This window comes from Liolophura sinensis, chromosome 4 (genome assembly GCF_032854445.1).
Source record: "Liolophura sinensis isolate JHLJ2023 chromosome 4, CUHK_Ljap_v2, whole genome shotgun sequence".
NCBI classification, from domain to species: Eukaryota; Metazoa; Mollusca; class Polyplacophora; order Chitonida; family Chitonidae; genus Liolophura; species Liolophura sinensis.
The window spans coordinates 15011635-15032123 of NC_088298.1; the positions used below are offsets into that span (position 1 = coordinate 15011635).

General features: G+C 38.2%; 1 protein-coding gene across 1 annotated transcript; it reads left to right on the forward strand.

Annotated features, from left to right (window-relative positions):
* Positions 1-1067: 1067 nt before the first annotated feature.
* Positions 1068-14817, forward strand: LOC135464973 (actin-related protein 3-like). Its single transcript, XM_064742557.1, is given in 12 exon segments — positions 1068-1206; positions 2573-2753; positions 4553-4663; positions 5324-5419; positions 8534-8641; positions 9213-9356; positions 10077-10100; positions 10102-10251; positions 10707-10799; positions 12058-12183; positions 12570-12653; positions 14154-14817. Coding segments are annotated over 12 exon segments (1257 nt in total). The 5' UTR covers positions 1068-1162; the 3' UTR covers positions 14250-14817.
* The last annotated feature ends 5672 nt before the right edge of the window (positions 14818-20489 follow it).

Consider the following 20489-nt stretch of genomic DNA (forward strand, 5'->3'; position numbering starts at 1 on the left):
TTGTAGAAGACAAAAATATGACATCTTGATTAGACACAGTCCCAAGTTGTCTCTCATCATACAGACGTAGGCCTACAGGCCTTTATGATAACTTCTATCGCTGCATATATAGTTATGCTGTGGATTTAAATGAGGAAGTTTACCAGGTACGGTATACCTCGCAAAATACGCTGAAATACAGTATCTTGTCAATTTACCCCAGTTAGGGTTTTATATCCTGTACTGTTTACGCATGCAAATCCTTAAATAGTAGCAAACTACACGCCTCCCCCACCCCACTACTTCACTTAGAGAACCATAACTTAAACAGAATCAGGTAAAAAAAAAAAGAAAAAAAAGACGGGAGGAGGGCGGGGGGGCTTGGCATTGATTTTAGTACACCACTGACGTACAATACTTACCGCAGAAATAAAAATTACATGTAGGCTAGATGTCGGGGGCTTATACGCTGGTTATACCGACACACCAATACGAACCTTAGTCTATATGTAATAAATATACAAAAAAGTAGGTGATATTCCACCGCTGAAAAAGGGGTCTTAAACCCGAAACAGACTGTCAAGCATTTATCTGATTTGTCCATTTCTACCGTCACTTAAATCCAATGACTGTTTCGCTTTATAAAAAAAAAAAAAAAAAAAAAAAGAAAAAAAACCAACAAAAAAAAAAACATGGCCAGATAAAATGTTTTATGTAACATTTAACATTTGGGTACTGTGTAAAATCTCTATAAAATCACTGACGTTCCGACATATTTGTTCTTTGGTTAAATTAGTCACCCTAATCTTACTGTCAAACTGAAGAAGGAAACGAAATTGCATACCACAATCCCATATCCCCACACAATGGATATCTTCTTTCACAAACTGTGTGTTCAGTGGCAATTTAAACTCATGTAAATCGGTTGTTCTCAAACTGTGTGTGGTTCAAAACGCTTTGCAAGTCAATGAATTCTATTCTGTCATCCAGCAAATCAAATACTGTACTAGGTGTCGACTTTGTGCTAAGGACGCTTTGGCATTGGAGGCGCCTGGGAACAAGGTATTTACTTCCTGTTCGCCATTTTGTCTGAAACTCACATGCTGAGCCGGTTGACGCCTTTTTGTGATTTCACGCCGAGTTTCTGCGATTTGGAGACTGTTCTTCCACACAAGAGTCCGCCATGGCGGGGCGAATGCCTGCGGTAGTTATAGATAATGGAACTGGGTAAGACTTAGATTCGAGTAGTGACTCACTAATGTGCCAAAAGTTGTCCGACGACGTCGTTGTTGTTGTCAACTTTCGCCGAGGGGTGTGACCCTGCAGGAAAAAATGTGCCGATTTGAACACGACTGATCGCTCACTGCTTTTCGTAATGCAAATCGATGGTGGGATTAAATCATGATGTGTGTAACGCACACATCTTCTATCAGTTGCAATAATTCAATAAGTCACCAGAAATTCACAAGTTTTGTTCCCATAAGAGTGATTCATTCGTCGACTTGCCACTGTTCACTTCCTGTTTCATTACGCTGGTCGTGTCGGATCAGAATAAATCTACTCTAGACAGAATGTTTGGTGCAGGAGTAGAGTTGCTGTTAACTTACTCTGCTATATACATGTTATGTGCAGATTCTGAACAGGAGATATTTAAAACAAGATTAATTAAAATTAATGTGACACCAATATGTGTGTCTCTTGAGTTGCTCCTGTTTACTCTTGCGACGCCACGCGCAGTCCTCGAGCAAGAAAAGTTAGCAATGCAGTCCTAAAGCTGTACATTTTTGAATGATAGGGAGAGGTTGGGACAATAAATATTAACTTTCCACTTTATTATTTATTTATTTGACTGGTGTTTCACTCTGTGCAGAAGAAGATTTAATTTACAAATGCAGTGGGGAATGACTCGATCCTGAATCGTGCTTGAAATTTCCATTTTTTTTGATTGATTCACTGTTGTTGACTGTTCTCTAATTCACGTAGACTTCCACTTGTGGACACTGTTCGTTCTGTCATAGCTGTGGATCCTTATGAAAAAATGAACATGGCTTCTCGCAGATCTAATTTTGCCGTTGCTTTCGCAGCCGAAGTGCGTTCTTCAAGGCTGAAAGTATGTTTGATGTGATTATCGGAATTGAAAACGTAAATACGATAGGTTCGTTGACGATGGCCTTGTGCAATAAAAGACTTTTTCGAGCCGAAAATGACGAAGCCTTGCGACAACAGTTTGATTATATGGGAATGCCAAGAAAGTATACAGACTTTACAAACATAGACATGCATGGATATTGACTTGAACATGATTGTAAACTTACTGAGCTTTGCTTAGCAGTGGGAATTTTTTTTTGTGACGTGTCGCCGATAAAAATTGCTTGTTGCGGACAGGTAGACAGGTGTTATTTTGACCCCTTACTGGACATTGTAAGAATTTGAAAAGAGATGGTATGTTAAAAAATTTGATTGTTTGGAGCTCCATTGCACAGCACAGCAAGTGTTTACATTGAGATATGTTTGCACATTTGTCATTTGTTAAAGAGTTGTAGAAATGTAACTGATTTCCCATTGAAATAAGCTACGGTCCTTTATCTTTCAGGTACACAAAAATGGGGTATGCCGGCAACACAGAACCTCAGTACATCATCCCATCTTGTATTGCCATCAAGGAATCGGCACGTGTTGGAGACCAAGCCATCAGGCGGTTAGGAAGAGGCGTGGAGGATTTAGACTTCTTTATAGGGGATGAGGCCATAGAAAAACCCTCCTACGCAACAAAGGTGGGTAGATCTTGTCACAAGGTGCTGTTCAAGGCATTACCCGTTTTATTTATTTATTTGATTGGTGTTTTACATCGTACTCAAGAATATTTCACTTATATGACGGCTGCCAGCATTATGGTGGGAAGAAACCAGGCACAGCCCGGGGGAAACCCACGACCATCCGCAGGTTGCTGGTGACCATTCCAAGTACGGCCAGAGAGGAAGCCAGCATGAGCTGGACTTGAACTCACAGCGACCAGTGAGAGACTTATTACCGGTTTATGCCACCCATTAACCTGTTCATCATTGTATTGAAACATTTTTTTTAAGATTGCATAAAACTGTTTATAGAAAGGTATAGACAAAACGTATTATTTGTTTTCTTAGAAATGTCTGGTATCACTCTTATAAAATATTTACAGAAGTTCTTTAAACTCTTCACACTATGACAAGATGTTTAAACAAGCATATACTGAGGCCATTGTTCTGTGTTATCTGGGAAAATTTATCCTTTTTGTAAAGCCCCGCTAATGACCAACATAACCAATATAGTCATAACTCTAAAATAAAGTTGAAAAAGGTGCACAAATCACACTGCTCTTTCACATGCAAGCAAAGAGATATTTATTAATGGGCCAATTTCATAAATTTGGGCCCTGTTGTACGAAGCCTCCGTAACGTTACGATCACGTAACTACCGCGACAACCAGCAATGTAGGCATTACGTCTCTATGGTAAATTTCAGCTCATAATGGTAAGCGTGTTTCGTACAGGTGGGCACAGAGCTCTAGCAAGTGGCTATGATGGTGCTGGCAAAGGGCAGTAGCTTGATTGTATACAAGACATGGAATTATCACCTCAGACTTTAACTTAACAATAAAACTATAGTACCAGTCAGAACCGGCCCCGATGGCAGAGTTGGTAGAGCCTTCTCTTTGGGAGATGGTAGATCCTGCGTCGAGCCACACCTAAGACCTTAAAAAAGGATGTTGTAACTTCTTCCCTTGGGGATAGTGCAACAACTGGTTGACCCGTATCAGTAAAATGCCTTGGACGATGCGCCTTATTTGCCTCAGTGAAGCAGCACTAGATAAAAGGGTGGTGGTAATCCGTCCTGCTACAAGGAGGCATATTATGTGCATTCTAAGGATTCCTTCGTTGTCACATGACTAAAAAATTGTTAAGTACGACGTTAAACCCCAAGCAATCAATCACTCACTCAACTCACTCACTCAGATGATTAAATCACTGGCTTGCAGCAACCATCAGGCCCTTGACCAATGACGTGGTGAGTTTGAAACCTGCCCAGTCTACCTTTGGCTGCAGCATTAATAGGTTAAGAAGTTTGTCAGGTTTGATAGGTTACTCCAGACAATTAAAACCATTAATCTGTCAACAAGATTAACAATATAAAACTTGACGCTGAGGGCATTTTAGGGGTTAACACAAATAACTTTTAAGTTTTGTAGTAGAACCCCTTTAATGTATAATTTGGCTAGTTTTTAAGCATTTTAGCCTTGAGTGTCTTCTATAATTTTTGATTAAAAACCTTTGCTGGATGTCATATCTCAAATAAGACTGGTGTTAAGTGAGAAATTTGATGCATCTATATATTCAGTAATGCGATCAGATTAAAACATTCATGAACGATCGTACATGCACAAATGGATAATAAATCTAGAACTTTTTCTAGAATTTCGTAAAAATAAATAAAATAAAAGGCATACTATGTCAGTTTAATTGAGGAGAAATGGATTTTTCTGGGGAGGCTGATTATCTCTGTCTACATTCCCATCTTCTTCTTGTTGTTGTTTCAGTGGCCGATCCGTCATGGAGTTGTGGAGGATTGGGACTTGATGGAGAGGTTTTGGGAACAAGCTATATTCAAATATTTAAGGGCAGAGCCTGAAGATCACTATTTCTTATTGGTAAAGTATTCGTAATTGTTTGAAGGTTGCAGTTTATTATCGGTAAACATATTGCACTTATTCATTGGCACATTGTATGTCATTGGGTAAACTTCATATCATCTTGATTTCACTTGACTCAATCCCAATTGAAAACTTGATTTCAAGATTTGGGAAAATCATTACATGTATTCTCTATTGGCAGAGCTGTTACGTATATGCTGTGTGAGGACATCAGTTGATTCCAATTTGGGAATATTGGTAGATTCAGTTAAAAAATCTCTATTTTTCAATGGAAAGCTTTACATTGCCCTGTTGGAGAATCAGTATCTGGGAATGTGGGGGGCTCCGTGGGTCAGTTGGTTAGGGCACTAGCGTAATGACCCAGGAGTCTCTCACCAATGCGGTCGCTGTGAGTTCAAGTCCAGCTCATGCTGGCTTCCTCTCCGGCCGTACGTGGGAAGGTCTGGCAGCAACCGGCATATGGTCGTGGGTTTCCCCCGGGCTCTGCCCTGGTTCCTCCCACCATAATGCTGGCTGCCGTTCTTGAGTACGGCGCAAAACACCAATGAAATAAATAAATAAATCTGGGAATGTGAATAAGATCTTTGTACCATGATAGAATTTACTTCAGCATGTGCCGCAGAGTACATACATCCCCTTTTTTTTATCCCCTTACAGACAGAGCCACCTTTGAATACGCCAGAAAACCGCGAATATACAGCAGAAATCATGTTTGAGTCTTTCAACGTACCTGGTTTATACATCGCTGTTCAGGTAAGGTCTCCGAGTGCACAACTGAACAATGGGCCATTGTGTCTCTTATAATAAAATGTGTTTTGTATCATCAGACCTCTAGCCTCAAACAAAAAGGGGCAGGGTGGCATTTTTACAAAAGGGGCACTTTTTAGTGCGAATAATAGCTTTAAAGGGCACTATTTTCTGCTTTCGTCTTTAATAATGAATGTGATTAATAAATATTGATATTTAACAGTGCAAATTTGCCTACTTAGCACTCAAGAATGCATTTGTATACTGTATTATTTACTGATTTGATTGGTGTTTTACACTGTACTCTAGAATATTTCACTTATATGATGGCGGCCAGCATTATGGTGGGAGGTTGTATGCTGTAATCCTTCTGATTTTCAGGACATATACATTGAAGCAGAAAATTGCGATCCTGAGTTTTTCAGAAAGGTTCATGGGATGTATTAACCATGTGGGAAAAATATTTAGCCCTGTAACAAATACAGTGTAGGCCTATTCTGGTTAAAATGGGCAGACAGTATATGGCATAAAATAAAAGAATTGCAATATATAAAGCGTGTATTCATAGCAAGTGTTTACTGTTTAAGGGGATTATCCTAAATGGATAAACAAACAATTTATAAAACCACTGATCATTACAAGGGCCTTCTGTAAACGTAAAAACAGCTTTACTTCTGATTTTAAATTAAAGACATTAGTTACAGATGCTAGTTGTTGTATGTTACTAAATGAGATAAGAAAAGAAGTCCCTAAAATATAACGCCTGATGTGGGAGCCTCTCACCAATACAGTGGGTGTGAGTTCAAGTCCAGGTCATGCTGGCTTCCTCTCCTGCCGTACGTGAGAAGGTCTGTCGGCAACCTGTGGATGATCATGGGTTACTCATGAGTATCACTTTGACCATTAGACTTTTTTTTTTTGCAGACACTGTACAACAGTGGAAAAGAATTACTGTTATAAAAACTCATATTTCTAGACCTATTATTGTTTAATGATAACACTGTAGAGTTAATAAAAATCATAAAACCGTCAAGGATGCCCCGTCTTTAACCCATTTAAAATCCACGAATGCCTGCCTGGACCGGTGTGAAAACTGAAATCAAGGCCGGGAGGAAAACCAAAATATGATCAATTGGAGTAAAACTTCCTGGCTGTTTCACAAAACTGGATATTCCAGTATTAATTTCACATCAGGTCTCTGACTTGAAAATAGGAATAATTTTTTATGAGTTCAAAACTGGCACTGAGTGAGTGTGGTTGATCCTTTACCAGTGAAAAAATTTTTTGCCGAGTTAAAAAAAATTTAACTATTCAAAAATAGGCCAGCTTGCCTAATCTTTATTGTTTGTGGTAATCTGTTTTCTGGTCTAGTTTTAATTTAAACAAACGATGAGCCTATGAGTGTTTTATTATCTGACCTATTTGATGGACTCGGCTGACAGCATGGAAATATGAAAGTAATGAAGAAAGAGGCAGTAATGGATGTGCATTTCTAATTGGTTTACACATTGATCCAATTGAGGCAGTTGTTCAATGAGCATCGCCGTTCCAGTTATATCTATCAGACAAATATGGTGGATTCTTTTCACACCTAACACGTGCCACCAAGGGTGAATAGAGTTGATAATAAATTTATTGTGGCCAGAAGACAAAAAATTAGGTGTGACAGCTTAAAGTAGGTATCAATGAAATACATGAACATTCCTCATTGAAAAAACACACATGCAGTCAATAAACTGAACGGGTGTTTGATTACAAACAGATGTTATGACGGCAGATTTTCAGCACTGGGTACAGTTGACAACAGGCAGATAGGATGACTACAGTCTGGCCGAACAGGGGGCCTCTGGTTAATAGGGCTCATCAGGTCTCCCTCCTCCCCCCCACCCCTCCCAACAGGGGCAGGGCGAATATGTATTCGCCTCCTCCAGAGGGGCAGGGAGCAAGCGAGGGGTGTAACCATTATATCGCTGAGATACTGAGATATGGCCTCAAGCCAAGTTCATTCATGCATAAATATAAGGGATTTTGTTAATGGAAATCAAAAAGAGTATAAGAGACTTGTTGCACGGATAGAATGGAGGGGAAAAAGCTACGTGGACTTGGATCACCTGATCAGATCTACATGCACTGAAAAATATTTGCCGGCACCAGCTCATATTTTGGACAAATCTAAGCCAGGAAAATGAACAGATCCATGTAGATCAATGCCGTGACCTTGGATACGTGTTTGGAACAGTATTATGTATCTATAATTTATGACGGAAAATTTATGTCAGCTGTTTTCTACATGTAGACTGTGCATGCTGTGGAGATTTTCTACATTTACAGCAAAGTGTTCAGGTACACTGGTGCATGTATGCACCCATACATCTATTTCTAAACCTGACAACATATAATATCATGTGCTATACTCACAGCCCAAGACTTATGAGGGCACGGGTTCAAATCCAGGCAAGGCTTTTGAAGTCAGAAGGTTTGTCAGAAACCTAGCGTGTCCAGTAGTCCACTGTTGTTTTAGTGATGGTAGAACGTCCGTTTCGGGAGCGGAAGATCCAGGGTCAATCTTGGGTCAAGTCACACCTTAAAAGAGGAAGCTGTAACTTCCTCGCTTGGCTTTCAGCATGAAGGGGATAGTGCAACGACTGGTTAACCCGTATCAGAACAATGGCTCGGGCCGGCCGGCTTACTTGCCTTTGGTAAGGCGTCTCAGTGAAGCAGCATTTGATAAAAGAGTGATGGAAGTCCGATGTGCACCAGGGAGGCACATTACAAGCACTCTAAGGATTCCTTCGTTGTCCTTTGACTGAAAAATTGTTAAGTACAACATTAAACCCCAAGCACTCGCTCACTCGTGTAAGTGAAACATGTTTTGGGCAATTCAATACATGTAAATAGATGGAATAAATTAGTATGTAGCAACAAGCACCTGTTATATAAAGTCAGTATATGCCTGAAAATCTTGTTGTCTGTCGACATATTTTAATGTTGATTTTGTAGAGACCTGTCACGGATGAAGGTGTACAATTTTGCGTATTGTTTTTGTTTATTGTTTTATTGAAAATTTAAATAATCACTAATTAGTTGTTTTTTTTTTTTTTTTTTTTTTTTGCCTATCAGGCTGTGTTGGCTCTGGCGGCATCATGGACATCGCGTCAAGTAGGGGATAGAACTCTAACTGGCACAGTTATAGATTCCGGGGACGGAGTAACTCATGTCATTCCTGTGGTGAGTGGTTAAGGGGAGATAACTGGTGTATTACCTTAGTGACGGCATGCAGTCAACACTGATTGTGTGGCCGTTTGTAGCAGTCTATTAACAGTCATTGAGGCCCAGTTGTTTTTCACCAATGTTGCTTGTATATCTGCATGTCCCACCTGGGAAAGCTGGTAGATCACTTGCCAGAGGTCATGGTTTTACTAAAGTTTCAGGGCACTCCATTTTTTTTTCATCCACAAAACTAATTGCTGACTGAAAAACTGCTTTACCTTCGGAGATTTAACAATTTGCTGAGGATTTTTCTACTTTGTGTGAGTTGAGTATTCATGATCATGGTTCAAAGCACAAATGTTATAGATGAATTGAACATGTTTCCTATGCCTTTCTTTGTATAAATACCAGTTTTTTCTCACCAGTGATTTTTGCAAAAGTCTAAAACAACAGCATGTATTTTAAATACAATACCTAAATTTTCAACCCCATCAATCAGATATTTAGTTTTGACCATTCTGAGCGCTATCTAGAACTGTCTGCAATTGTCTACATTTTTGGCCAATGAAATGCTTCTGTTTTTGACCAGGCCGAGGGCTATGTGATAGGTAGCTGTATCAAACATATTCCAATCGCTGGACGTGACATCACATACTTCATCCAGCAGCTGTTGAGGGAACGTGAGGTGGGGATTCCCCCAGAACAGTCGCTAGAGACAGCCAAGGCTATCAAGGTACGGCACAGCCAATTGGCTCATTTCCTGGTGGGTTGCCAAGCTAAGTCAGCCAATCATGATTGCATAATGTTTTCATACCAGGTATAATGGGTTGCGTTGTTGTGGTTTAAGATCATTTTTAGAACTCATTGAATATAACTGATTGAACTTTGGTTAAACTGCAATCGGCGTGAAGAGAGAGGAAAAGCTTTAAAGTTGTTAATCTAGACACTTCATTGCATATTTCATGGACTAATGTGTGAGAGTGTGTAGTGAAAAATCAGGTGAATTGTAGGTGAATTTCTGCTGATCAAGTACTGTTTTTACCAGCTTATTACGACATGACGATAGGTCTTGAAGAATTCCATGGATGAATTATGGGGGATTTACTGTACCCTAATTCTTCCTCTTTTACGCACATGAAAGAGCAACTTTCACAGGAATTTATGCATGTTTTAAATTTGATTTTGGAGACAAAACTACATTGGTTGGATTGACCAATTTCAGTGCTTCACAGAATGTATTATTTTATCAGTCTACACAGAATAATGCCCTCCCGAATTTGCTTGAATAAACACCTTGTAAACATGCGAAAGGTTGAAGAATTACAGTAGTGTTAAAAGTATGACATAACCCTGTAAAGTAACAACCTATTTAAAAAATTGTATTTTCCACGAGTTGCATGAATTCCATGAACGTGATAAGTGTCCTAATGGGTGATTTATTTTTGTCTGACAGGAAAGATTTTGCTATGTATGTCCAGGACGTTGCCAAAGAGTTTGCCAAATATGACCAGGATCCCACAAAGTGGATAAAGAGATTCGAGAGCATGAACGCCGTCACAAAGCAAGGGTTTGGTGTAGATGTAGGCTACAAACGCTTCCTCGGACCAGAAATCTTCTTCCATCCTGAGGTATGTTTTCAGAAAGTTTGATGTTATGTTAACTTTGTTCTGATTGGCTATGAGCCAGAAATCTTCTTTATTCCAAGATATGTATTAGCCAGTGAGAATGCTGAATGATATATCGACTGTGTTCTGATTGGCTATGAACCTGAAATCTTCTTCCATCCTGTGGAATGCGTTAGCCAATGAGAAACTTGATGACATGTTCTCTGTGTTCTGATTGGCTACGAAATGCAGATCTGCACATCACACATGAGAATCATTGTCAGTTACTTGCCAAATGTTGGTTATTCCCCATGGTAAAGCAAGTTTGCTTCAACCATGAAACTGAAATTGAGTATTGCATAAAAAAGTGCAATAAAAGGAACTTATTTTGATAAAAGATAGATTTCCTTTGTTGACTAAAGCTGGTCAGTATAATGTAGCTGATTAAACATGTCCTGATGTTATTTTTTTTTTTTCAGTTTGCAAACCCAGACTTTGAGACACCAATCTCAGAAACAGTGGACAATGTGATTCAGAACTGTCCCATTGATGTGAGAAGAGGCTTGTACAAGGTTAGTGTGCACACACTCAGTGAGCAGTCAGTCGTATGAACACTCAGTGAACAGTCAGTCGTATGAGCAGTCAGTGAACAGTCAGTCCTATGAACACTTAGTGAACAGTCAGTCGTATAAACAGTCAGTGAACAGTCAGTCGTATAAACACTCAGTGAACAGTCAGTGGTATGAACACACAGTGAACAGTCAGAGGTATGAACACTCGGTGAACAGTCAGTCGTATAAACGCTCAGTGAACAGTCAGTGGTATGAACATTCAGTGAACAGTCAGAGGTATGAACACTCAGTGAACAGTCAGAGGTATGAACACTCAATGAACAGTCAGTCGTATAAACACTCAGTTAACAGTCTGTTGTATAAACACTCTGTGAACAGTCAGTTGTGTAAACATGCGGTGAATGGTCTGTCATATAAACCATGTACCAGTTTCACAGGCGCATCAGTATACAATTTCGGAATCAGTCATATGGTAGATGAACACAAGTACATTGGCAGAATCTGCTGACGGCACAGGATTCAACTTAGTTCTGGTATTTTTAAGTGTCATTTTCTTAGTTGGATTGCCTTGTACCTATACCGAAGTCCAGTTACATTTTCAGGTTTGACAAGGCCGCTGTCGTACAAGTGAAATATTCTTGTGTGGCATAAAACTCCAATCAAGTAAATGAATTTTAGATGTCTCTAAGATTTTATAAAGAAAATTGCTGAACGTGATAGTGAAAAAACGCATAAATGACATAAATTAAGGAATGAATAATTAAATAAATAAAGGCTCTTTTATGAATTCCGGTTTGTAAACTGGATTTCTGATAAAAAGGCAGACCACTCTAAAATGAAGTATGTACCAGATGGAAGACCATTAAAAAACTGTCTAGGAAAAAGAAATTTTATAACCGAGTAAAATTGTGTTAAGAGATCAGATTCCTCAGTGGTATGTCGCAACCCAGAAGGTATCTGTTTTGCCACACCTACACTTTTGCCGGGTATAATTTGTTTCACGGTCAGATTTTACGAGTGCATCATAAATTTGTATGTATATGCATTTTTAATGATGAAACTTGGCCCATTGGGGTCAGAAAAAGGCCACCATAGAATAAAAAATTGCGAAAAACAACAAATCCATGTATTTTCCTGGACAGTTTTTGATGATTTTTCGTCTGGTACATATTTCATATTAGTGTTTTCTTTGCCTTTAAGTACATTAATTGATGCGATGCTAAACAAAGATATATATATATATTTCTTTTTTTGCCAGAATGTTGTCTTGTCTGGAGGATCTACCATGTTCAGGGATTTCAGTAGAAGACTTCAGCGTGACTTGAAACGTGTCGTGGATGCTCGGTTAAAAGTCAGTGAGGAACTGAGTGGAGGCCGAATAAAGGTAAGAACAGTCGCAACAAGTGGTTTTGATTTTGACAGCTTTGATGGCGTACCTGTAGTTAAATATTTTTACACATATTGGGATGTTGTATAAAATCAGCCTTTATCAAAAGTTCAAAGTTTGAATTTTGCGTTTTGGATGGTTTTATAAACATCTGATTCTCAGATTTGTGCAGATTTCGGAAGGAATCTTTCTAATGTTTGAATGTCATAACTGTGTATTCTGAGATTCTCCCCACCATACTGCTGGCTGCCATCGTTGTAAGTGAAATATTCTTGAGTTTGGCATAAAACACCAGTCAAATAAATATATATTTCCTCTTCCTTCACTGAATTTATCTGTAGCCTTTATTACCCTGTTCTGTTTTGTTTTGTTTTTTTCTACAGCCAAAACCCATTGAGGTACAAGTGATCTCTCATCATATGCAACGCTACGCTGTCTGGTTTGGTGGCAGTATGCTCGCCTCAACGGTAAGTCCTCCTCAAAGCTTAATAAACCTGTGGATCATTGTACGTTTCCCGTGGGCTTTTAACAATGTCTCCCCCTCCTTCCACCATAATGCCGACCTCTGTCATATAAGTCAGATACTTTTGAGTACCCTGTACACCAATCAAATAAATAAATAAATCAGATTATAATATCTCAGCATTGTAACCTCCCGTGTTCAAAGTACAACCAGAGCTTATGTCATACCTTAAGTGTCACTGTCCAAGAACAGTTAAAGGAGTGCTTAATTAGGTTAAAAGTTAACTGAGGTATCTTAAAGTACTGTATGTATTGAGCTCAAGGTTTGTATACATGTAGAGGGTGTATTCTGCTAACGTTGACCTCCTGTTAATCCGGGTGGTAGTAACAGCTTAGCAAAAACAAGGGAAATTAGGATAATCCGTTTAACCCTGCTGAGGTAGGCGGTGAGCAAAATCCTGTCAGTAGTGAAAGAAATTTTGAAAATTCTCAAAATGAAATTGGGGTCCTCCATGGCTCAGTTGGTTAGCGCACTAGCGCAGCGTATTGACCCAGGAGCCCCTCACCAATGCGGTTGCTTTGAGTTCAAGTGCAGCTCATGCTGGCTACCTCTCCGGCTGTATGTGGGAAGGTCTTCCAGCAACCTGCGGATGGTCGTGGGTTTCCCTCGGGCTGTGCCCAGCTTCCTCCCACCCTAATGCTGGCCGCCGTCATATAAGTGAAATATTCTTGAGTACAGCGTAAAACACCAATCAAATAAATAAATAAATAAAAAATGAAATTTGAGCAGCTACTGATTGAGCTAATTCAGCATCACACTTTCTTACTGTATGAATGTGATATTCAGTATCATCTGTTAAACATTACTGTATTATTCGTATATATTCAGTCACATTGTCTAAAATGTTGCTTATTTAAAAAAGTAAATAACTCACACACTGAAATTCATTCAGTTTGAGTTTTGCACACAGTAAACATATATGACATAGTAGATATGTCTATCAATCTCCAGCCATTGTAGACCTACTCCCCCCAATCGGTAAATGCATCCAGCGATAATTGAAGTTAAACATACCAGGTAATAGCACATCGTGGGTCGAAGGCGTTAGCGGAATTAACCATGTAGAGCAGAGTAACACATTTGGCACGTGCAGTGATGGGTGCCATGAGTGCATATTAATTAGAAAATTTGTGACTTCATCCTGTGTAGAATAATCCGTGTTTTGTTAAATGTTGCGAATGGTGAAGTAATGAACCTTATATGAAAATTGAAAACCAGCTTGGTTTATGCATGTTTTGCATTCAAGCACTAAAGCACTTTTTTTTCAGTAGTATTTATGCATACAATTATTGTATTCTGAAAAAAAAAGAAATGATTTGTTTGCAGCATTGTTTCGCCACACCCTGTAGTTCTCTCAGAATGTTTCGAAATATTGGTTGTAGAGCCGGTTGAAGAATTAGGGTCTATAGATTTGCTGAATATGCTTGATTTCTTCTGTTCTCAGCCGGAATTCTACCAGGTCTGTCACACAAAGGCGGACTATGATGAGTACGGAGCCAGTATCTGCCGTCACAACCCGGTCTTTGGAACCATGACATAAACTCCGTTCCTTTGTTGGTTTTAATGTGGGGTGGTGTTCATGTCGTGGCGGGAGGACGAAACACGCAGTGGTAAAGAAGATCATCGAAACAGGCCAGAGTTGCCGGTAACAACCTCTCCCCTCTACTAGATGGAATAGGCTGACCCAATTCGTAAACTATGATCGTACTAATGAAGCAGTCTATTTTGAAAGTTGAGGGGTGCCCAGTGCTGGTTTCTGGCTTGCATTCTTACTATAATTATATGCCTTAAAAATAGTATCTCTTAAACCGAAAGGTATAACAAATGTAATAAAAAAGTGTTTATCTTTTTAACACCAAGAAAAACTATTTTCTCATTATCAAAGGATGAAGTTTCTTTTATTATTATTATTATTATTTTTTTTTTTACGCAAAAATTGTGTATGTATGATTTATTTCCTCTTTTATGTTCTGTAGATTGCTCTAACAAATTATTATTTTGGACAATATGTTACTTCATTGCATAAACTTTAACACAATAAAACCAAAATCCAACCTCAAACTTATTCTAAATGTCTCTTCAGGATTTCTTCGATTTCTCTTTGTACTACCCCTATTGGGTGAAATAGCGGTTTGTTGTTCCTGGAAAGACAAGATTTATCTCCCTTGGAAATGGACCAGCAGAACAAACTTCATGTTAAATTTTTTTTTTGTACAAATATTTTAAATTTTGGGGAAATAGCAGAATTATGTACTATTTGTAGTATTGAGATGATAATGGTTAAAAGTGATTTGCTATGATTGTCATGTTATGTTGCTAGAAAAAGAAAAAAAAAAGGAGGAATAGGTTCTGAAATACATGTCTGATAGGAATAATTCATGCGCAATCCATTTTTCATTGTATGAAAGAAATTATATTTATAATCAAATTTTGAACAAACCAATAAAATATGACTTCAAAATTATGAAGCTGCAGACTCCTTCAAAATATGGTTTAGCGAGCCGATGAGTAACTAGCTGTTAGGTTTTCATTTTCACAATTCCAGTTATAGAAAGAAATAAGTTATTAGTGACTAACTAGATGACTAGATATTGATTTTCTATGAATGAAGATTAGACTGTTAAACGCAGCTTGCTAAAAGGAAGAGGAGTTGCTGTTTGTTAATTATTATAATTATCTAATTATCTAATTCTGCACATTTCAGTTTTAGGACCTGGTGTTACCAGTTTGCCTAAGTCTTCTGTCTCATCACAGCATTTTCTAGGTTAGAATACAGTAAGACGATGCAGTTTACGAAAAATTAGAAAAGCAAAGATGTAGAAAGATTGGTTAAAAGTAGGCTTTGAATGATATAAATAGGAGAGGGGCTTGCTGTATTTATATATGCTATGTGGGATTTTACTTTTATTCACAGATGTAAATGTGTATTTTTGGACAGAAAACGATGTATAAATCAATCACGCTTAATTAATTTAGAGATTTAGTGCTAATTTATAGGTCCTTTAGGGTGCTAGATTATGGTACACTACGGTACTTCTTAACGATGTATCACCAACATGTTTTCGTCAGGTTAGTTAGTTCTGAACAGTTTAACATTTTTCAAATTCATTAATTCAATTTTTTTTTTTTTTTTGGAATGAGATGTCTGGAACATGTAAAGTTAAAATTCAGCCAAAATAACTAAAATCATGCGAAAACAGTGGCCAGTGGAACGTTCATTATACTGGAATGTAATTAATTCAACAAAAGTAAGTTCTGTGGGGAAAAATGCTGTCGTATCATATGCAATTTGTCTTGTTTATTTTACTTTTGATCAACATTTTCACAACCTGTTTAAATGTCAATAATTAACCTGACTTTTCTGTATTAAAACTGTACCATATTGTCACTTTATTCTCCATTTTATATAAAACAAAATGTATGTGCTATGAAAATGTATAACCGATTGTAATAAACTTGGAACCTCTAAGCCTTGGTTGAAATAGATTTCTTGTCTAATTCCTACAAGTTTTGTTTTCTTTTTTTTTTTTAGCAGATGCATAAGTGGGGAACGTATCAAAACATAAGGAAATACATAAATTCAAGTGCTTGAATTTTTTTCAACTGCTACAGCGTGTAATCCAAATATTTCCATATGTTCTAACATTTACACCTGTTCGATTTGTATTTTATTTCACAAATTATAGAATAGTTTTGTTTGAAAACATGTAGATACCTGTATTCGTTACTAAGCAAATTTCTCAACATACTGGTATTGAATTACATTATTTTTGTAATTCTATTTGGCGTTTTAAACCGTATTTAAGAATATTTTGCTCACAATGGCAGTCAGGTTTATGACTGAAGGAAGCCAAGTAAGCACCAAGAGGACTACATGAGTTCACTGGGTCAGCAGACCTAGAAGTGCCTGGAAAAAACTCCCATCGTAAAGCCACAGCCAAACAAGCATAAGTTGGATTTAAAGTTGAAACCACAATGATGTGTACTCTTTTGAGGGTTTGTGCAGGGCCTTGAAAACCTGGAAATTCAAAGTAACTTATCCAGGCCTTGAAAACCTGGAAATTCAAAGTAACTTATGCAGGTCTTGAAAACCTGGAAATTCAAAGTAACTTATGCAGGCCTTTAAACACCTGAAAATTTATAGGGTTTTTTTGTAGTTAGGTCTGGAAAAGACATTGGGTATTGGTGTAGAACCAGGCCAAGACAGATTTGTGTAGAGAAATTTCTTTTCCAGGGTCCAGCTTCAGTAACTTGAAATTGCGCGGTAATGGCCTTGTAAATCCTCAACCACAGCTGACCTTGATTTTAATCCCAGGCTTTTGTGAGAGTGTTTTTAAAGTCCTACATGTACCACAAATTATCTCTTTAATTGCAATATGTGCTTGATTTTGAATATTGCCTTCAACTTTACTTCAGTCTCCTCACATTAGTGTCTTTTGTGCTTGGGGTTAAATGTCACTTTCCAACTTTATTTCAATATCATCATTGAAGTGGGTCTCAGGTGAAGCGAGTTTTGACTAATGATCTAGTGACAGTCCGCGATCACAAATTTTTTGTCTCTACCCAAAGGTTTTGTGACCGCTGCAGAGTGGAAATGATTTTATCCTGTAGAACACTCATTAATTCAGCACAAAAGACTGATGTGTGGGCGAATGGGTTAACCAGTGACCATTGTTTTCACAACCAAGCAAATGGAGAAGACGTGTGTGCTAACAAGCTTATCAGCTGCAGGATATGGGAATATACGCGTCCTCCCAGTGTCCGTTACTCTCGAAGGAAAACTGAAGTATTATCTCTGAAGCTGAACCAGTTGGGAATATCCCCTCACTTCCTTGTGCTGAGCATGAGAATTCACATTTTCCCTGTCTAAGGCTGGGTTGGAATGCCAACCTTGCGTGTTCCAACGATTGAAAAGCCAGTACTTTTAACCACTCAAGCGAGTAAGTGCTTGGGGTTTAACGTCGTACTCAACAAAATTTTTCAGTCATATGATGACGATTAATCACTAGACAATAGTCCTTCTCTCCTAGTCTCTTCTGACAGGAATGCCCTAACCGGGGATTTGAACCTGGGACCTTCCTGGTCAGAAGTGAGTTGACCCAGACAGGAACTGTCTTCATACGCAAGACCAGTCAGAAACCCCTAGATCTAGCAGTTTTGATTGTTATTCAGCACAATACATATATGACTGTGGTCATTTTCATGGGTGGAGAAAACCAGAGTGCTTAGTGTAAACCAGACCTTTCACAAAGTCACTGACAAATTTTCCGCATGTGATAGAAAAAACAAACCTACATTTCACGGTCAGCAATGAACACAAGAACACACTAGCCACAAACACGAAACTGATTCAAGTGGCAAAGAGTACAATGCCAACTTTGAACCTGAAATCCCATTTATAGGCTTGCCTTTCATTTCTCTCCTTTTTTTCTGACCTCTTTTTCTTTTCTTTTTTCATCACAAACATCTGCACTGCTTCCGCAAAAACATGGAATTTATTTTTGGCAATGTTCCAGGCTAAAATACTCTTCTGGTCAGAGAGCGAAGAGTGGGTTTAACGTAGTATTTAGCAATTTTTCAGTCATACAACAAAAGAGTCCTCCTTGTTGTAGGATGGATTTCCATGGCTCTTATCTAGTGCTGCCTCACCGAGACGACTTACTGAAAGCAAGCAAGCTGCCCCGCCTGAACCATTATAATGATGCGGGTCATCCAGTGGTTGCACTATCCTCTTAATTCTGAATGCCATGCGAGGAAGTTACAACTTCCTCTTTTAAGGTCTTAGGTGTGACCCAACCCAGGATTGACCCTGGATCTACCGTCCCTGACGAGGAGGCTCTACCAACTGAGCTACCACGGCCAGTCAGATGTGGAGGAAAGAATCCTATGACATCCTTTGGCTGTGCCTCTAAAACCAGAGTACATGTATGAACCTGAACATCGAACAAGCATCAACCACCTCGTCATCAAGGGATCACCAGAAATGCACCTGGGAAATCTATAAATTTCCTGACCAAGCCATGGATTTAAACGAGACCTTGTGTGCTAGCAGCTGTAAGTGTGGTACTTTACTCACCAGATGTCACAATCCCCCTACATTAAGTTAAACCACCACTCAATTTGGAGAATTGCGAAGTTTATTACACTTGACAAACTGTAACAGGGTGTAATAAGGGAGGTAACCCTCAAGTTAACAATATCTTACAGAGCGTGACAATTTCCAGTCCGAAAATAGCTACTTATGGCAATATTATAAAATACAAATGGCAATGTACAGATTTTTGTCAGGAAAAAAAATAAAAACAAAAAAAAACTTTTACTTGGATTTTTTTGGAAAAACTTTCCTGTGTAAATTTTGGATGACGTGGAAATGAAAGAAATCCAAGCAAAAATATCATAAAGTAGCACTTATTAACAGGAACTGGTATTCCACTGGTTCAAAACTGATCCAATTATTAATTGCTATTTGAGCACCTTTTATAACTCCGCAAATATAAATTTTTAAACGTCTCCAAAGAAATGGAATTTGACCAAAATGAAATAGTACAAAATATCAATATCTTTGGAATTTTGGATCGCGGACAGTAATAAAACCTTAGTTGTTCTTGTCAAATGCACAGTAAATCTTACCCGCTAGCATCTTTAGGTCCACATGTCCAGTGAACTTATTGAATAAGTTACTTATTACACATGACAAATATCGACAAAGTCACAGGTTTTGCAGTTATTTCTGTAAACTTCTGCATGTTCAAGGTAAGATGTACCTTTATGTATACAAGGTACCATACAGAGTAACGCGCCTTTTTTCTTATAATATATATCAAGTAATTCTTAAAAGGAAAAAAAAAAAAAAAAGAGAAAACAAAACTTAAAATCCCCAAATATACCCTAATGACGTACATGTACTTTTATTACTTCAACAAGTTTTTTTTTTAAATATATATATATATATGTACCAATGAGTCTCAAGACCATAAGAATGTATGATGTTTAACTGAAATTTTTTAATTCATTGGGGAGATTTCAAATTCATTAAATTCTTTTAAAGCTGTCCTCTTTTCTATCAGCTAAACGATATTATAACGGGCCACAGTTTTAACATTTGTGACCAAATCTGTCTATTAACACCTGTCAATGCATGAATACATATAAATGCATGCTTGTTACCATGTCTGAGATTGGTTTTCTCAGACAGTGCAAAATCAACAGGTCTTGATGTTTGTTATTGGTTTATGCTGGTGTCTTTGAACGAATGTATGTATTTTAATATTTGATTCCTTGTCATGTGTGATTTGCTAGTCTAACACAACTGTCTGTTACTGTGTGTATGTGTGTATGTGTGTATATATATATCTATATACACACGAATACGTTTGTGTCAATTTTTAGACAGGTCATCCTGAATTTATGCGCATAAACAATCCTGCTCACCCTAAATCTAAAATGTGACAGTCCACATAAGGATACTGAACCTACACACTTAGTACGTTGGTTCAATCCATGGTAGAGGTACAGGAATCCTCGTCTACCTGGCTCTGAATGGAATCATCCATGTCAGTGGGTTAATCCAACTTCTGGAGCAGGGAGTGTTGCACTTTTTGCTTTGCTTGTTCATGTCCACTTGGTTCGCTTCTGTCCGTCATTTTAATATTAGAGTGTACATGTATACAGTGAGTGGTATGGATGTTTGTCTGTACAGCTGTACAAGTTGGGTTTGGTGGAAGCAAAATGAAGAGAAAAAGAAAGACAAACACACACCAAGAAACATTTTGGTAGGAAA